The sequence below is a fragment of the Sorghum bicolor genome, chromosome 3, assembly GCF_000003195.3.
Source record: "Sorghum bicolor cultivar BTx623 chromosome 3, Sorghum_bicolor_NCBIv3, whole genome shotgun sequence".
Taxonomy (NCBI): Eukaryota; Viridiplantae; Streptophyta; class Magnoliopsida; order Poales; family Poaceae; genus Sorghum; species Sorghum bicolor.
Genome location: NC_012872.2, coordinates 62,821,765 through 62,838,801, shown reverse-complemented (window position 1 = coordinate 62,838,801; position 17,037 = coordinate 62,821,765). Strand labels below are relative to the sequence as shown.

Below are 17,037 nucleotides of genomic sequence, written 5' to 3'. Positions count from 1 at the left end.
GAGATCCATAGGTAACGCTCTAAGCTTCTCCAGGTGCTCACGCCCCACTGGATATGGTCCCAAAGAGCTCATCGACCCTCCTCCTAACCTATTGTAGCTCATACATCATCTAAAAATCTTAGTTGCCAAACAACCTCGGCTTCTGCATAAGCTAGCTTTCGGAAAGCCAAAGCCAAAGTTGCAGGTTATATTAACAGATATGGCATTAGAGTTTTGAAAAAGGCTCTTCATTATAATTCTTTTTTTGTATGGGATTTCCCATATCATCCTATGGAATTTGCAAATGCCAAGAACAGTTTTTGTGGGACTTTCCATGCCATTCCATGAATTATTCTATCACATGAAAAGCATTCGAGCTATTGAAAAACGATAAGGGAACTATATATTCTTGCTCACGAGAACTATATTCTCATGTGCAAGAATAGTTTACAATGGATGCAATTAACGACGACGCTTGTTTGGGTGTAAACGGCACCCAAACGGTATGAATATTTTCTGACCGTATTTGAGACCAAATTTGTTCAAAGTTTAGATCTGTCTGTATCCAAATTCGAAGATCCAACATTTGATACTATATATATATCTAAATACTCAAATTGTATATTTATGATGACGATATCTAATTGTATCATGTCTAACATACTCCTAGTTGACACTATTCGTATTGGAACTTAAATTCAAAGAAATATGGAAATAAATATAGTATGAATGGTATCTGTCCGTGTCGGAGAAAGCCCCTTGCATTTGCATTATTGTGAGAATGGGTATCGTGCTAAGAAGCTGAGGAATGTATATACGTCGTGTGTTTCCAGTATTCAATTAGTACTGAAACAAGAGTATCATTACCCATATCAAGATCAGTAGTTGGTGTCAGACATCAGATAAAATTAGTGCCGCGTACAGATCGATAGCAGCCATGACAGTATACTTGTATAAGATTGGCTTAAAAAGTACTCAATATTTGTATAGTTTTCTAGCGATGCACATGGATCATTAATGAAAATGAACCCTACTCTGGCACGTCCAACTTGGCTGTACTCTTCTAAGCCCGTTTCTTTCAAGTACATGCAATATTCTACTCGATGCGGACGTACACTCGGAACAAGGCAGCTGGACATTGCAACCTCCAAATGCCGATTGGCTGCAGCGTTTAGCGCTAGTTTTTTTTTCCCAAACACGCAAAAAGGTTTGCACGTCTTTATATTAAGATAGAGATTATTGTTTGTGTTTAGCACTAGTTCGTTTCGTTGTACAAATGGGAGCGAACTAACATGAAAGCCTTGGTTTTTCTCACAAACTGTGCCTGTTCCTCCTCCTTTCCCAAAGAAAGTCCTGGCAACGTCCGTGTGTATATATATACGATCACGGGCCAGGGTTGAACAGAGGAGCCCGTGCGTACAGTACACCGTATTTGGACATGACAGCGCGCGTATCCGCACATGCACGAAAATGTGTGTGCACGGGTGGACGTGGAGCAAGTGCACGAGCACAACATGTCCATGACCGTGATTGGCTGGCCGGAGTGGTTAGGGCGGGGGTCGCGATCGCAGCCTCCACTCAATTAGATTAATCACGGCTGCTCGTCCGCGCCCGGCCCGGCCGCCCCCGAGCCGAGCACGTCGCTCTCCTCCTCTCCGGCTCTCCTCTTCCGTTCCGAGACGCAACACACACAGCAACAAGACACAGGGCAGCGAGAGATCCAATCCAAAACCAACACAAGCGAGGCAAGGCGCCAAACCAACAACAAAAATATCGCGTACGCTCACGCCTGCAGCCGCCCGCTGGTGCCGCCCGGCTGCCAGTATGGATATGGCTCGCTCGCCCTGCGTGGGCTGCTGCTGCCCTGGGCGCCCCGGTGCTCCCCGATGACACCAGCCAGCATCGTTCGCATAAAAAAAGGCGCCCACTAGCGCGCGCACCCCCGCATATACAGACACGCCGCGCATCGCGAGCGAGCGAGAGAGAGAGAGAAAGAGAGGAGGGATCATTGAAAGCCGCAGCGCCCATCATCGATCCGCCCCCGGCCCGTCTGTTCGCCACCATTTCCTTCACCCCCTTCTTCTTCAATCCCCTCCATCATTCGCTCCAATACTCCGCCCCTCCCCCCCGCCCGCTTTCTCCACCATCAGGGCGAAAATTTTATGCGCGCTTTGGGAAAGCGCGAGTTAGTTTTGCTTTGAAGCTGCCTGCCTTTTTATCCATCCGGGGCTGCGGGCGTCGGGAGAAGCACAGGTTCGAGTCCGGCTCCGTGTACTCCGGCCGGGCGTGGGAACCGAGGCGGCAGCGGCGGCAAGAGAGAGCTAGAGAGGGGGATCTGATCGATGTCGTCGGCCGAGGACGGCTACTGCAGCTCGGATTCGCCGCGGGCGGAATCCCCCGACGAGCCGCTGCTGCCTGCGGCGGTGGCGGACGCGGACGCGGAGTCCCCTCGCGCCGCCGGGTCCGGGATGAACAAGCGCGAGCGCGACCTCAGCGACCTCCCCGCCTCGCCGTCGTCGCCGCTGCCGCCAGCTAAGCGCAGGTACGGACAGGATTCATGTGTCGTGTCTCATCACGCGTGCCTGCGCAGCGAGTATTCTGCGCGGCGCGCGCCCGTGACCCTGCTGCTGCGCTGGTACGGGAATCTAGAAATCAGAGCTGCAAGCAAAGATGGCTGATTTTGGCTCTTGTCTCTTTCTGTGCGAGCAAGCAGCCGGAGATCGGTGGAGAAGCGGGTCGTGTCGGTGCCGCTGGCCGAGTGCGGGGACCGGCCCAGAGGGGCCACCGGGGAGGGGCCGCCGCCGTCGGACTCGTGGGCGTGGCGCAAGTATGGGCAGAAGCCCATCAAGGGCTCCCCCTACCCACGGTACGTACCTAGCTGCTGGCCTTCTGCTCATTCATGTGCGCAACCTAATCAGCATCTGCATGCTAGATTCCCGATTAGCAGCCTGGTAACCTTGCTTTCTGCTTGTGTTTGTGCAGTGGGTACTACCGTTGCAGCAGCTCCAAGGGGTGCCCGGCGAGGAAGCAGGTGGAGCGCAGCCGCGCGGACCCCACCGTGCTGCTCGTCACCTACACCTTCGACCACAACCACGAGGCGCCGCAGCCGAAGAGCAGCAGCTGCCACCAGCAAGGCAAGCCGTCCACGCGGCCGCCGGCGCCGAAGCCTGAGCCCGTGGTCGAGCAGGATGAGCTTGGTCCGGAGCATGAGCTGGCAGAAACAGAAGTGCCAGAGCAGCAGGAGCCGGTGGAAGAGGAGCAGGAGCAGAAGGTCGTCCCAGGTCTGGCCGGGCCGGAAGCGGAAGCGGAAGCGGAACCAACCGCAACGGTGGCGCCGGCGGCAGCCGAGGAGGACGAAAGCTTCGACTTTGGGTGGTTCGACCAGTACCCGACGTGGCACCGTTCGGCGCTGTACGCGCCGCTGCTGCCGCCGGAGGAGTGGGAGCGGGAGCTGCAGGGGGAAGACGCCCTGTTCGCGGGGCTCGGCGAGCTGCCCGAGTGCGCCGTCGTGTTCGGGCGACGCCGCGAGCTCAGCCTGGCCACCACCGCGCCGTGCTCCTGATGCTGATGGGCTTTCGACTATTTTTACATTTGTTTTCTTTTGCTCCCTTTTGGCACTAGTACATAGTAGCTCTGATCGATGCACGGGGTTTATCTGTTCAAGGCCGGCTGCTGCTGCTGCTGCTGCTGCCTCCCCGTGTTGATTTGGTGCGCGCGCGCGCGTTCTTGTTCGTTCGTGCGTTCGCCGTCCAAAGGTTGTCCCGTTTGCGATGTGATTCCAACCAGAAAGCAGCGAAAGGTTTGGCATTTTTTTGCCCCCTTCGTCTCGCCCATTTGTGATCACGGATGGAGACGTGGCTCGCGCCGCCACGAGCTGCGGCGTGGTGCGCTCCGTCCGCCTGCGGTGCCGCCGGGCCAGACAGGCTTCGTCCGATGCGGAAGCGGAATCTGCCCACCTGACGGCAAGTGGTGGCAACGCACCGGCGTGTGCCGCCGCCCGGCTTCGGTGCCGCGGTGGTTGGGAGCGCTTGGGAACACGCACGCACGCGCGCGCGATCAAGGCCACGTGCGACGCGGAGGATGCGGGCGCTACGCATCCAACCCCCATCCCCATCTGCGGGCCGCGTGCTGTCCCGCCCCATTGCCGATCACGGCCGGCTAGTCGTTTTCCTTAGTTTTTTCGCCACCAGGGCAGAGCTGGCCGGCAGAATCTCCTCCCGATGCCGAGAGGGACGAATCGCGGGCCGCGCGTTACCCGCGAGGCTACGCCGGCCGCTGCGGCCTGCGGGCGGGCGCTGGATGCGTCGAATTCGGCCTGCGTCGGTCGCTGTACGCCGCGTGGGATACGGACACGATGCCGTCCCGTCCGCCGAGCACGGCGTTACGAGAGGGAATTTGCGAGCAGATCGGACAAACACGTTGAGATCCAAGGCTAGGTTCCAAAGGCCGAGGGGACTGGTCGATCCAGGGTGTGGAAAAGGAGGTCCCGTTGCTTTGAGTTCTTGCGTTCTATGTGTGGCAGAAAAGAGTCGCACAGGAGGACGGAAGCTTTGGGTCATTCGTTCCATAGGATGATGATGAACTGATGATTGGTCTTGTATCGGCAGTGAGGAGTGAGGAGTGAGGACGGACATGTATAGGATACTACTCCCTCCTACTATGGTTCTTCATCGCATGTCACATCGAAAGCCAGTAACATTTCAGAGTCCTGTTTGTGTTCCATGCGCCTTCCCAAAAATTTTGCAAAATTTTTCAGATTTCCTGTCACATCGAATCTTTAGATGTATGCATTGAGTATTAAATATAGATGAAAATCAAAACTAATTGCACAGTTTGATCGGAATTAACGAGACGAATATTTTGAGCCTAGTTAGTCCATAATTGGACAATATTTGTCAAATACAAACGAAAATGCTACTATTTCTATTTTGCAAAACTTTTTGGAAGTAAACATGGCCTAACTAGGGTGTCTATTTGGATCACTGGACTAGTTATTAGTCAAACTAAAAACTTTAGGTGACTAAAGTTTAGTCATGTCCTGATTGAATACATGATTGCTAAGGCCTTGTTTAGTTCCACCCAAAAACCCAAAATTTTTCAAGATTTCCCGTCACATCGAATCTTTAGACGCATACATGGTGTATTAAATATAGACAAAAATAAAAACTAATTTCACAGTTTGGTCGAAATTGACGAGACAAATCTTTTGAGCCTAGTTAGTCCATGGTTGGACAATAATTACCACAAACAAACGAAAGTGCTACAGTGTCACGAAATTTTTCCCTTCGGGAACTAAACAAGGCCTAAGAGGAACTTACAACTAGTTAGGTCAGAATAAAAATTAGTCCACCTTGTTTAAATGGTTAGCACTAGACTTTAGGTGACTACAGTATCCTTTAGTCTTGTGAACCAAACACAACCTATCTCTGTCACAAGATCCTTTGTCAGCATCCTATGATAAGAGGCCTACAAGTTAGTGAAAAAAATGTCAAACTAAGAGAGCATTATTAGGCTAACAGCGGTATGCACGTCACTGTTTACACCGTCGAGGTTGGGATTTTAAATGTTTCCGATATCTAGAAAGATAAGCATATCATTAACCAGCTGGTGCTACACTAGTATACTATCCAAAAGAGATATCCAGTAGGGAGATAGGTGAGCTTAAGACAAATGATGAAAACACTCATCAATATGCACTCCCGGAATAAAGGTCTAAACCAGGGGATATGACAGCTAAGATGTCAGGGAAAACGCCGTATCCATCCAAGCCTGCAAACAACGGATCAAACAGATGAGGTTATTGTTTGGGGGTTCTCTGTTTGGGGGGTCAGTATCCGTGCATAATTCTGCCACTAAGGCTTTGTTTAGTTCACGAAAAGAAAAATTTTTGGATACTGTAACACTATAGTGATTAATGTCCAATTATATACTAATTAGGTTTAAAAAATTCGTCTTGTAAAATACATACAAACTATATAATTAATTACTTTTTAAATATATATTTAATATTTTATGTATGTATGTAATATTTGTTGGAATGAGATAAAAAGTTTTTTTGGTAACTAAGACCTTGTTTAGTTTTGAAAAGTTTTTAGATTTTGATACTGTACTACTTTCATTTATATTTGATAATTATTATCCAACTATAGACCAAATAGGCTTAAAAGATTCGTCTCATAAATTACAAACAAACTATATAATTAGTTTTGTTTTCGTCTATATTTAGTGCTCTATGTATGTGCCACAAAATTCGATGTCACAGAGAATTTTAAAAAGTTTTTAGATTTTAGGTGATCTATAAACAAGGTCTAAACAAGGCCAAGAGCAGAGACGAATCAAAGGAAAGACAAGACGAATAAAGTTGGGCGGCATGTTATCTCAGCTAACGTCCTGAGACTGAGAGAGACTTGTCAGCTGACAAGCTCGGGCCTTTATTATTATATTGGGCAGTTGGGCTTGGGCCAGGCCTTATTATGTCTCGAGCTTTGTTTAGTTCACGCTAAAAATCAAAAAAAAAATTCAAAATTTCTCATTAAATCAAATCTTGTAGCATATGCATGAAACATTAAATATAAACGAAAGCAAAAACTAATTGCACAGTTTGCCTATAAATCGCGAGATGAATTTTTTAAGCCTAGTTAGTCTATAATTGAACAATAGTTGTCAAATAAAAACGAAAGTGCTACAGTACCCAAAATAAAAAAAACTGATCTAAACAAGGCCTGCAGGTTATGTACTCGTACAATTCATTAGAGATACAGGTAACATGAAATATTTTCTGAATGTTCTACCAGTGCCTCTATGATATGGTTGTTACTAAGGTCCTGTTTGGATCCTCTCCAAATTAAAAGACATTTTGGCTTTACTAGATACATTGTTTTTGTTACACTATATTCAAGTGCATAGTAAAAGCTATGTGCTCCATATATAGACAAACTAAAACATCTTATATTTTGGAATGGAGGGATTAATTGATAGAAGTACAATAGAACCCTCTCCAAACAAGGTGGGACGAACTTCAACTTGTGGTGCACCTTGTCAAAAACAAAAAAAAAAAACTTGTGGTGATTTTTTTTCAAACAGTATACATTCCCATAATGATAACATTACATATAAGAGTGTTTAATTTCATCATCTAAAAAAATAAGAAAGAAAAGAAAGCTATGTGTTCTGATGCTGAATCTCCCTACAACATTCAGAATGCCCTACAAAATTGAGCTCTCTCCTCTTCCAGAAAATTAATAGTGTGTCAGATGTATTTCTAATTGCAATTCTCTTTAAAAAAATTGCAATTGATGGAACATTTTCTTAGTGGACATACTGCAGAAAGTCTCGTTCAGATATATGCACAATTCTTTGTTTTGAATGAAAGGACAAAACATCTGTACTGATACCAGGCTGTATGTTGCATGTATGAGCGTGTAGTCTTCCCAACTTGTCACATGGCTGCAAGCGACATGCTCGTGCATGGCTGACCAGAGCGATTGATGAACTCAAAAAATATTAAATCAGTTAGCCTGTGAAAGCAAGGCTATGCAGGCACAGATGATCTTGCTTCTCTGGAAACGCCAGTGCATATAATAGTCTGCATTCTAGAAAAGCGTGAATTAAATCGTTAAACCAATTGAAAAAACTCAAGAAATTGCCAAGTGAATATCCTATCTGAACAAAAAAAAAATATCCCTCATATTATTTTGACCTTACCTACCACATTCAGGTCAGCCTGTATCATCTTGGGCTTCAGTATCATCGTCAAGGATAACGTACTTTGAAGTCCCATTGGAAGATTGGATATTTGTCCCAGTATCTTCATTGTGATGTCCTTTTTTGAACCTTTTATACCTTCATCATACATCACGAAACAATTGTTAGTCAATATTCTCCATGCATTAGAAATAAACACATGCTTCCTATTTAAAGATTCAAAGTTAGAAATTTTTGTAGAGTTGATTTACCAATTGTGGATCGGTAACAATAACTACATGGAAATGAAATATGAAAGTTTCAACTCACTTGTAAATATTGAATAGACTGACACCAAATATTATTATTGCCAGCCCAAGCGCCTTTAACCATGTAAATGGATCATGAAAGAATAGCACAGCAACCTGCATTTTTATTGTAGAGTCACAGTCACATGAATGAACTAACATGGATGAATTTTGTATAAACTAAGATGGAAAGCAAAATCAAACTTTAGTTATACCAGAATAGTGACAGCTTCCTTCACAATTCCTGCTACAGTAACTGTTACAGCACTAGTCACAGAAACAAGGACATATTCTGTCAAAACCTGCAAGTGAACAGATCTGTTACAAAACCTTTTAAAAGAACAATCGGGAGAGGCACATTCATGCCTTAATAATAAATCAATAATAGACTCCAGAAAGAGAAGACTTGTTACAAGTACTGCGGTGGAATTGAAAAAACAAACTCCCTCAACAGTCCAACTAGCTCATGGTGTCATGCACGCAACAAGCCAGTCTAAGTAATAGTTAACAGAATCAACAATGCTTCACCAGTTCACCCTATTACATGATGTGTTTAAACACTTTAATCAATATTATAAAAAATAGCAATACTTACACTCCTGGTTTCCTTAATGGACAACAATTCTGAAACAACAGATCCCACTAGCATGGACTGGTACTTTGACAATGAGGGGGTAGTTGTTATGTTTAATTCTAAGTTAGAAGAAAGCATAAATATTTATTCCCCAAAAAGGAGTACACGACACATAGTCACATACCATGAAAAAGGCCAAAGCGCCACCTAGAAGCAGCAACAAGCTGCTTCTTATTATGTGAGCAGAACTATCAAAAAAGTGGCTTGCTCTGAAGTCGTGCCATGGATCCATCACAATGGAAATAATTGCTGTCACTATTGCCATTACTGGGGTAACATGGCTCATCAAGGTAAAAGGATTCTTTAATCCTGCATGCCAAGATAAAATAAAATAAAATAAAATAAAATAATGGTGCTATAAATCTGTCATTTCACATGTTGATTGACTCAGTAGAATAAACTGCATTTGAAATTGTCAATTTTAATATTTCAGACCATACTGGTAACTCTAATGCAATGTATTCACGGAACAGCTGATATATAGTTTTGAGTCAATACCGCAATAGTGGCTACCGGCTATAGATAGATCAGTAGTTGTACTTCCAAAGAAATTAAGCCAATCAAATCTATATGAATATTTAAGACCCTTGTATGACTGTTTTTCAGGAATGTGACTGCAAGGTTGTCACTTCTCAGTATCCCAATCCATATCCTAGAATGTTAGTATACTACAATTCTACCAAGGGGCCTTGTTTAGTTCCCAACAAAAATCAAGATTCTCCATCACATCGAATCTTGCGGCACATGCATAGAGTATTAAATATAGACGAAAACAAAAACTAATTACACAGTTTACCTATAATTTGCGAGACGAATCTTTTGAGCCTAGTTAGTCCATGATTGAACAATAATTACCAAATACAAACGAAAGTGCTACAGTACCCAAAATCCAAAAAAAATGCCAGCTGGACAAGGCCCCAAGTCGAAACGATACCGAACCCACCATAAGTCTTAAATTTCATAGTATCCCAATCTCATAAGATAGGTAGGATCTTATATACGATCCCAATGATCTTATGATCTTGCATAATAATTGAAATAATGATTTTTTAAAATGATTCGGCTGTGATAAAATATTAGATGGATTGAAAATAATGTCACTAAGTCCACTTAAACTTACAGAAAGTCAATTAAATTAACCAAAATGAATATCATAGGATTCAACCTTTATAACATGTTACAAATCTTACTGTCAGGCAAAAAGACAATCCTACCAATAACAAGGATCCCAACCTAACCATGTGTGGCTGATGCCATCACACGGATGAAAGGTGTAACAATGTTCCTATCTGTGGGTAAAATGCTAACATAGAAATCTTACCGTATTCCTCTTTCTTCAGGAATATTGGAAGACATATATAAGAAAAAACAAGAGGCAAAAGGTCAGTCATGACAGGGATGAAATGAAAATACAGCCACAGATATACAACCATTATTACACAGTATTTAAAAATTACAAAATAAGAAGATTGCGAAAGCACTATACGATAACAAACCTGGAGAAGAATCTGAGTCATGGACCAGCGGAAACCAGACATAACAGCAGCAAGCATAATAAATATAAATCCCCACAGATTAAATTCTGTCTCTTTAGCAACTGCAAGATACAAAATTAGGCCACGGTCAAAGATGATAAGGTAACAGAAAATATGTAAGTGGCGTGAAGTTAAAAATTAAGATGCAACAGGAAGCTGATAACTTTCGGGAAAAAATGTAAGTGGCATGAAGTTGAGAATTAAGATGCAACAGTAATCCACAGATTATACTACCAACACTACAATTTAGTAACACACTAATTGGAAGGGTATTGTCTGAACCCTGAATACCTTAATGTAAGCATGTGTTACCTGTTAGTAGAACTCCAAATGAAACAACCAGCATGATTCCAAGAAGGCTAAAGCTCGGTTTCTCAAGCCTTCCAAACAAAGAAGGTAAACTTCAGCTTGTGACAAGAAAAATGATACAAAGCATAGCAAAAGAACATGAAAAGACAATTGTAGAGACAAGTAACAGATGAAAAAACATAAGTAGACTCAATGAAGATGAGAAGTTGCTAAAACAGAAGACAATAAGGCCTGTGCAACTAAAGACAGAGTAGCAAGCAAAGTACCTGAACATAAAAGCAAACAGAAGAATGAAAATTGGAGAAGCCGATTTGCACTGCACAAGAATTTAAAAGGGTGAATTAGAAGCCCAAATGCTAACTAGTAGACGGAACAAATAATGATCATTTTAGAAAGAATTATACCATTGTAGCAAATGTCACAGTAATGAAAACAAGTGAAATGTTGCTCAGATTTATATCAAGAGCAGTAGCCAAAGCTGTTGGGACAACTGCAGAACCAATACTGGAATTGTTATACATACAAATTAGAGTAAATATTGAACTTACTATTTATTGAAACTTAAACAACAAAATACAAACAAATGAGTAAACAGGAAGACAAAATTGTACTAATGTTTTACTAGCATTTTTTTTAAATCGAGTGAAAAGTGTTTTCTAGATCATAGACCATGGTTCAAATTTGCTGCAATGTAATGACAAAGATACAAACAAGGGAAGTGGCAACCAACTCTATTTTTGAGCTCATGTGGCTCTGTAGCAGTTTTGATTCACATTGTGGTGGTAACTGTGAGGGAGTGAGCCACCCGCAACCAGGGTTTGATCCCCAGGTGGGAGCATGGGTGAGATTACCATTTAAAAGAAGCAACACCACAAATGATGGTAATTTTCCGTCCTTGCTTAATCTAGCATATAGGTTGTTCTGTATACGCATCTGGCCTCATGGTTGTTTCACACCAAAACGCTTAATTTCCTCCATGCTCAATGCTTTACCTTATCCCAAAAGACCTAATCTCGACTATGCTTCCCTGATGCTAGTTATACTGTGTTTGACAATCCTATCCACATCCACGTTTAGTCCAGAATAGCCAAAGTTAGTTTTGCTGATTATGGAGCACCGAGCTATCCAATATTCCAATTCACATGACATTTTGCACTATATGTGGAACTGATACTCACCCCGACTATAGTAGACATATGAAAAATATTAGAAACACCATATCACGCAGATACCCACCTCGTAAACAGTAATCCTTCCACGACATTTTACTTGGCCCTCCCTCCAGGCCGCGTTGCTGGAACCACACGATGGCCCTGGACGCCACAGCCTGCAACGTGAAATGCACTGTGTTCATCAGGAATGGCGCCGGGAACTTCCACATGTGCTTCCCCAGCATCTCCTTGTTGTACCTGACCACATGCGCACGCGCACGCGCGGAATGAACACTAGCAACAAAAGCCGGAAAATCCGCACAACAGTATTAACGAACAATACGTGTTACTTACAGCGTCAAGCATGTGCTAAGCGTGTACCAACACGCTATCAACCCGATGACCTTCGCAAGCAACCTCGGCGAGATCGGCAGATCATCAGATCTCGCCGTCGCCCCCGCCTCAATGTCCATCGGTGAGCTGCCGCCGCCCGAGGAGGATGGCAGGAGCGGCAGCTCGAACTCCTCTGAGTCGTCGCTGTCGCTGGTCGCCGCAGCAGCGGCGGTATTGGAGGCGGCGGCGTCAGAGGGGTCCCTGCACCACCGCGAGAACGACGGCTCCCTTCGGATCCCACCAACCTTCTTCCGCTGCCCGCCACCCTCCTCCCGCGACTCTCCCGACCGCTCATCGAGCTCCACGGCTACCGTCAACGGAACCGCGCCCTCCACCGCCTCCGATTGGTGGTGCCCGTGGCCGTCCTCGACAACGCAGTCCCCCATGGGACGGCGACGGCTGAAGGTCCTACAGAAGCTCGGATCTGGCGTGCGTCGCTGATCGCATCGGCAGCGCGGGGGCGCGAGGCACGCGGCAAAGTGTCGGCAGCGGCGGCGGCCGACGCGAAGCCGCAGGCGAGGGGTTTTGCGGCAGCTTGATTTGGTAGCAAGTCAAAATCCAGCACCTCGTCGCAGCGACTTCCGAGCGGTTAACTGCCAGCTGCGCGGGCCGCGGCTGCCGCAGGTAGTTTTCCTTTGCGGGAGGCGAGGTGCCGTCCTTTTTCTTGGAAGTCCATTGTTCTCTTAAACATGAAATTCCGGTTTTGATCGAGACATACAAAGAACATGTATAATATCAAAATCGTTTTCATTAAATCTAACATGAAATATGTCTCCATAGCATTTCCTCCGTTTCAAATTGTCATCTAAGAATTTTTATAGAGAGTTAAAGCGTTTTAAGTTTGACCAGAATTATAGAAAAAAATTATAAAAAATTATAACATCAAATATGTATACTATAAAAATATAGTTAATAAACAATCTTATGATACTTAGTTGATATCATAAATGTTATTGTCTTATTATATAAATATAGTTAAACTTGAGATCTTTTAACTCTCAAATCTCTTAGAATGTTTTATAGTTTGGGACACAAGAAGTACATATCTTCGATACTATGGCCTTGTTTAGTTCTCTTAGAAAAAATTGTGGTCTACCGTAGCACTTACATTTATATGTGATAATTATTGTCCAACCATGGACTAATTAGATCTAAAAGATTCGTCTCGCAAATTACAGATAAATCATGCAATTAGTTACTTTTTTAATTTATATTAATACTCTATGCATGTGTCGTAAGTTTTGATGTGACGGAGAATATTGAAAAGATTTTGAATTTTTGGATGAACTAAACATGACCTATATATAAATGTAAATATATTTTTTCCTAACACAACTAAAAAAATTTAGGCATTCAACCATTTGAATTTTGAAATACATGTAATTTTCGACTGTTTTAAGGCTGATTTTTGTTGATACTGTTTTAAAATGCATACCCAATGCATTTACCAAATTAGGACATAATTTAATAGTGAAACCATCATACATGGTATTTACCTACCGCTGACTTTGTGAAAGAAAAATTAACTTCAAAAAAAATAACGTTTTGAATAGTCAAAAAGGTTAAAATTGTCAAATATTCATGTTCCAAGCTTAAAATCAACTGTATAATCTCTATCTCTACACCTGAAATATTCCTGTCGTTATCGTCAGACGGCAATTATAATCGCTCTGCCTCCCGCTTAATTGCGAGTCCATACACGAGAAAAAAAAAACCAGAGTCCACGTCGAGCCCCCTACCTAGAAAAAAAGCACGGTTATCGGATTAGCGAATCTGTGTGTGATGCTATCTCGTATAAGTTGGAAAGAGAATAAGAAAAAAGTAAAATAAATAAGAAAAAATAAAGAAATGGCAGTTTAGACAGGTACGTATATATCTACTAGAAGAGTAAAAGGCAATAAAAAGTTTTTTTCCTTCGATTACTCTTTGTGTACATGCAAGTATACAACGCATCTACTATGGTTGGGCATGTGAAATAAAATGTTATGAGAAAGTTCATTTTATCTCTGTAAACTACTGTTGGTATGATTTTTCTCCTCTAAATCTAAGCCTAACATCTTACCCCCTAAACTCCCAAAATCAATTAAATTAAGTGCATGACTTGGTTACAAATGGTTTTCAATGCAGTCTCATCTTTTCTATACCTAATAATAAATTGTAAAAATTTCAGTTCACTATATCTTTATATGTCCACCAGATATCAGGTTCTGTATATGACTATGATTACAATTAATCAAACATCGTGTGTGTTATAAAATACAAAAGAGGCAAAATTTTAGCCAAAATTTTCGTCTGGCCCTGACCGTCTTCGACTCGCGTCTAAATCCAAATCCAAGCCGGACAAGAGCAGTCGGAGCGGACGTCGTGATCCCGGACGGAGGAGGCAGACACCGTGCAATCTACCGGAGCTCTTTCTCGGCGGAGCAGGAGCCCGTGCTCCCGGCTCCCGTGGCCCAACGTTTGACCGACGGGGATGGAGATCGCCACCTGCGGCGGCGGCACCATGACCACGCTAGTGAAGGGGAGATGGGACACGTAGAGAGGCCCATGATCCTGGGTAGAGGAGGCAGACACCGTGTAATCCGCCGAAGCTCTTTCTCAACGTTGGGCGGAGCAGGAGCCCGCGCTCCCGGTTCTGTGGCCCGGCGCCTAGCCGATGTGGATGGAGATCGCAAACCGCGGTGGAGGCACCACGACCACGCCTGTGAAGGGGAGATGGGAAGCCGCTGATGTTGGTTAGGGCGCAGCCACCATTGGTGAAGGGGAGGGCATCGCCTCTAGAGTTGCCGCCGGGAGCGATGAGTGAACTGGATCTGCTACCGGCGTGGTTGGGGAAGCCGCCGCTGGCCTACGACAGTGCGGCTCCACATGGGGGAAACACCGCTGCCAAGCTAGGAGGGGAGAGAACCACCGCATGAAGCCACGCAAGCGGAAGATTCTGAATTCCTCTTCTGAAATCAAGCGAGGGCGGTGCGGATAATGACCATATAAAAAATTGAATTAATGACTCTGTATATATCCAAACGGGTAACGATATGCTATTGAACCTGATAGGCTGCGTGTGGAACCGTCCCCTACGCATAATATGGCTGAAGTCTAAATAGATTAATAGTTAATTTTGACTACACCTAATAATTTAAATCTAATTGATTCAAAAAAAATTATACTCCTATCAAAAAAATCTTCAAAGTTCAAGGTTCCTAATAACAAGACGTGCAACGATAATTTTTGAGACTTGGCCAAGGCTCCAATGCTTTAGGCCAATGAAACTTTTCATTATGAATAATTTGATTTAGAGTTTGTTTTTTCTAAAGTGATGCATTATTTGAATAGGCATATTATGATCAAGCTTCAATTTAAGTTAGAGCTCAGTGGCGGAACTATAAACATATGCTAGGAGAGGCATATCTTACTTATTTTGTATATTTAGCCTCTCATTGTATGCTTTAGTAATTATAATCTGTAGTCAGGACGAGAGTCTCCATACATTCAGTGGCGTTGGCGCAGGTTTCAAAACTTGATTAACCTAATGCTAGATTTGTCATAGTTAGTGCTTGTCTCTTACTAAAAGTCTATCTTATGGACCCATGACAACTTCATTCAAAATTATAGCCTTTACATTGTTAATAAAAACTTTTTTTGATAATTTATGATTTTATTATGGTTGTTAGAATTACTTTTTCCTTTTCCCCGTTGCAACGCACGAACACTTTTGCTAGTTAGTTATAATAAACAAAAAATTGGTAAACCTAATAATTGTTTAAATCCTAAAAAATGCCTATAAGCTTCTAAAATTCGAAGGGAAATTTATAGTGATAGACTAGGACATGACAAATCAAAATAAAATATTTAGAACTCATGAAAATACCCCAACATTTTTTTTAAAAAAGGAATAGATTTAGCTCTAGGGCAATGAAAACTATCCACAAAAATTCTATAGACGTATGAATGTGTTTTTGAAACTTGACACAACAAAAACATGAAATGCACCTAGTTGCATAGGACATTAAATGCATGTTGCATTCATGTTGGTTGCATCATATATTTTTGTCATGGAAAGTTTTAACACATTTAGGCACCAATTATAATGTCCCGTGAATTTTCTAAATGTTCTAGTTATTTTCTCAATTTTCTAGAGCTAAATCTAATTTTCGAAAACTTCTAGGGATATTTTTATGAGTTTTAAATATTTTTATCTCGGTGTTCTATCACCATAATTTTCTCATAGTTTTTAGAAGCTTGTGTATATTTTCCATGGTTAATTCTATCAACAATTTACCATTTAGGGCATGATTGGTTCATTTTCAAAAATTGTCATCCAATGATGTGGCAAGTCATGATTTTGCCAAGTATTTAGTTTGCTACCAATACTTGCCAAACTCTCACATTTAGCTTGCTAAATCAATGGCAATGTTTTTACCTAACTTTTGGCTTGCCAAATCTTTGGCATGGCAAATTTTGAATGTCAACCAAGCAGACCCTTATTTTAAGTAGGAAAATATGATATCGACTTGAAAGCCACTGGTAAGTAGTAACAAGGTAAAAGGGACTTCAACGTTATGTTCGCTCAAACTTTTGTGTGGTTGGAGGGTCCAAGTGTGAACAGAACACCAACTTATATCCTCATATATGTTCAAATAAGTTCATTCTTAATCAAGAATTTCATAGCATCATTTTTAAAAATACCATATCGGATATAATATAATAAAACATGGATGAAATGACCACGTTCAATGCATATTTTATTATATAGACATTGAATTCCATACTAATTTAAAGTTGGTAACAGATATAAGGGAGCCTTATTTACATTAAGCTCACTTCTTTGCTCTTATTGAAAATATTGCCATATGACAAAAATGCTTATGTGGCAAGTTATTAGATATAATGATGCTTAAATAAAACTTTCATTGAGATCGGCATAAGAGTTATGGCATGTATATTCTTTTACCTCTATGCCAATATTGATTTTCGCACTACCTTTTAAATTGGATGTGTTTGGTTAGTCGACTGTTGGCAAACTTTATTCTAGATCACTTCATTCA

The 17,037-nt window shown here is 42.6% G+C and overlaps 2 protein-coding genes across 5 annotated transcripts; one reads left to right on the top strand and one right to left on the bottom strand.

The window, feature by feature from the left end:
• Positions 1,757-3,798, top strand: LOC8072077 (probable WRKY transcription factor 65). Its single transcript, XM_002458446.2, has 3 exons — positions 1,757-2,521; positions 2,693-2,845; positions 2,962-3,798. Exons 1-3 carry the CDS (start codon positions 2,322-2,324, stop codon positions 3,539-3,541), a joined length of 933 nt encoding a protein of 310 aa, XP_002458491.1. The 5' UTR covers positions 1,757-2,321; the 3' UTR covers positions 3,542-3,798.
• LOC110434047 (probable sugar phosphate/phosphate translocator At1g06470) lies at positions 7,048-12,677 on the bottom strand. Of its 4 annotated transcripts, none has more exons than XM_021457677.1 (12): positions 11,954-12,677; positions 11,685-11,857; positions 10,853-10,938; positions 10,715-10,764; positions 10,452-10,519; positions 10,101-10,201; positions 9,926-9,938; positions 8,729-8,913; positions 8,186-8,272; positions 7,993-8,087; positions 7,688-7,821; positions 7,048-7,564 (listed from the first exon to the last, which is right to left on the bottom strand). In XM_021457677.1, exons 1-11 carry the CDS (start codon positions 12,376-12,378, stop codon positions 7,698-7,700), a joined length of 1,407 nt encoding a protein of 468 aa, XP_021313352.1. In that variant the 5' UTR covers positions 12,379-12,677; the 3' UTR covers positions 7,048-7,564; positions 7,688-7,697. The 4 variants fall into 4 exon arrangements, with proteins under 4 accessions (XP_021313352.1, XP_021313350.1, XP_021313349.1 ...); XM_021457675.1 differs by having other exon boundaries at positions 7,684-7,821; positions 11,954-12,676; XM_021457674.1 differs by having other exon boundaries at positions 7,048-7,571; positions 11,954-12,676.

What these genes read in the sequence shown, in the direction of transcription:
- LOC8072077 (XM_002458446.2), top strand. Translation starts at nt 2,322, where the DNA reads ATGTCGTCGGCCGAGGACGGCTACTGCAGCTCGGATTCGCCGCGGGCG. An exon ending in CTGCCGCCAGCTAAGCGCAG is followed by an intron (nt 2,522 to 2,692) that starts GTACGGACAGGA and finishes GCGAGCAAGCAG; the next exon opens with CCGGAGATCGGTGGAGAAGC. An exon ending in AAGGGCTCCCCCTACCCACG is followed by an intron (nt 2,846 to 2,961) that starts GTACGTACCTAG and finishes GTGTTTGTGCAG; the next exon opens with TGGGTACTACCGTTGCAGCA.
- LOC110434047 (XM_021457677.1), bottom strand. Translation starts at nt 12,378, where the DNA reads ATGGGGGACTGCGTTGTCGAGGACGGCCACGGGCACCACCAATCGGAG. An exon ending in CTTAGCACATGCTTGACGCT is followed by an intron (nt 11,858 to 11,953) that starts GTAAGTAACACG and finishes GCATGTGGTCAG; the next exon opens with GTACAACAAGGAGATGCTGG. An exon ending in ATTTGGAGTTCTACTAACAG is followed by an intron (nt 10,202 to 10,451) that starts GTAACACATGCT and finishes TGTATCTTGCAG; the next exon opens with TTGCTAAAGAGACAGAATTT.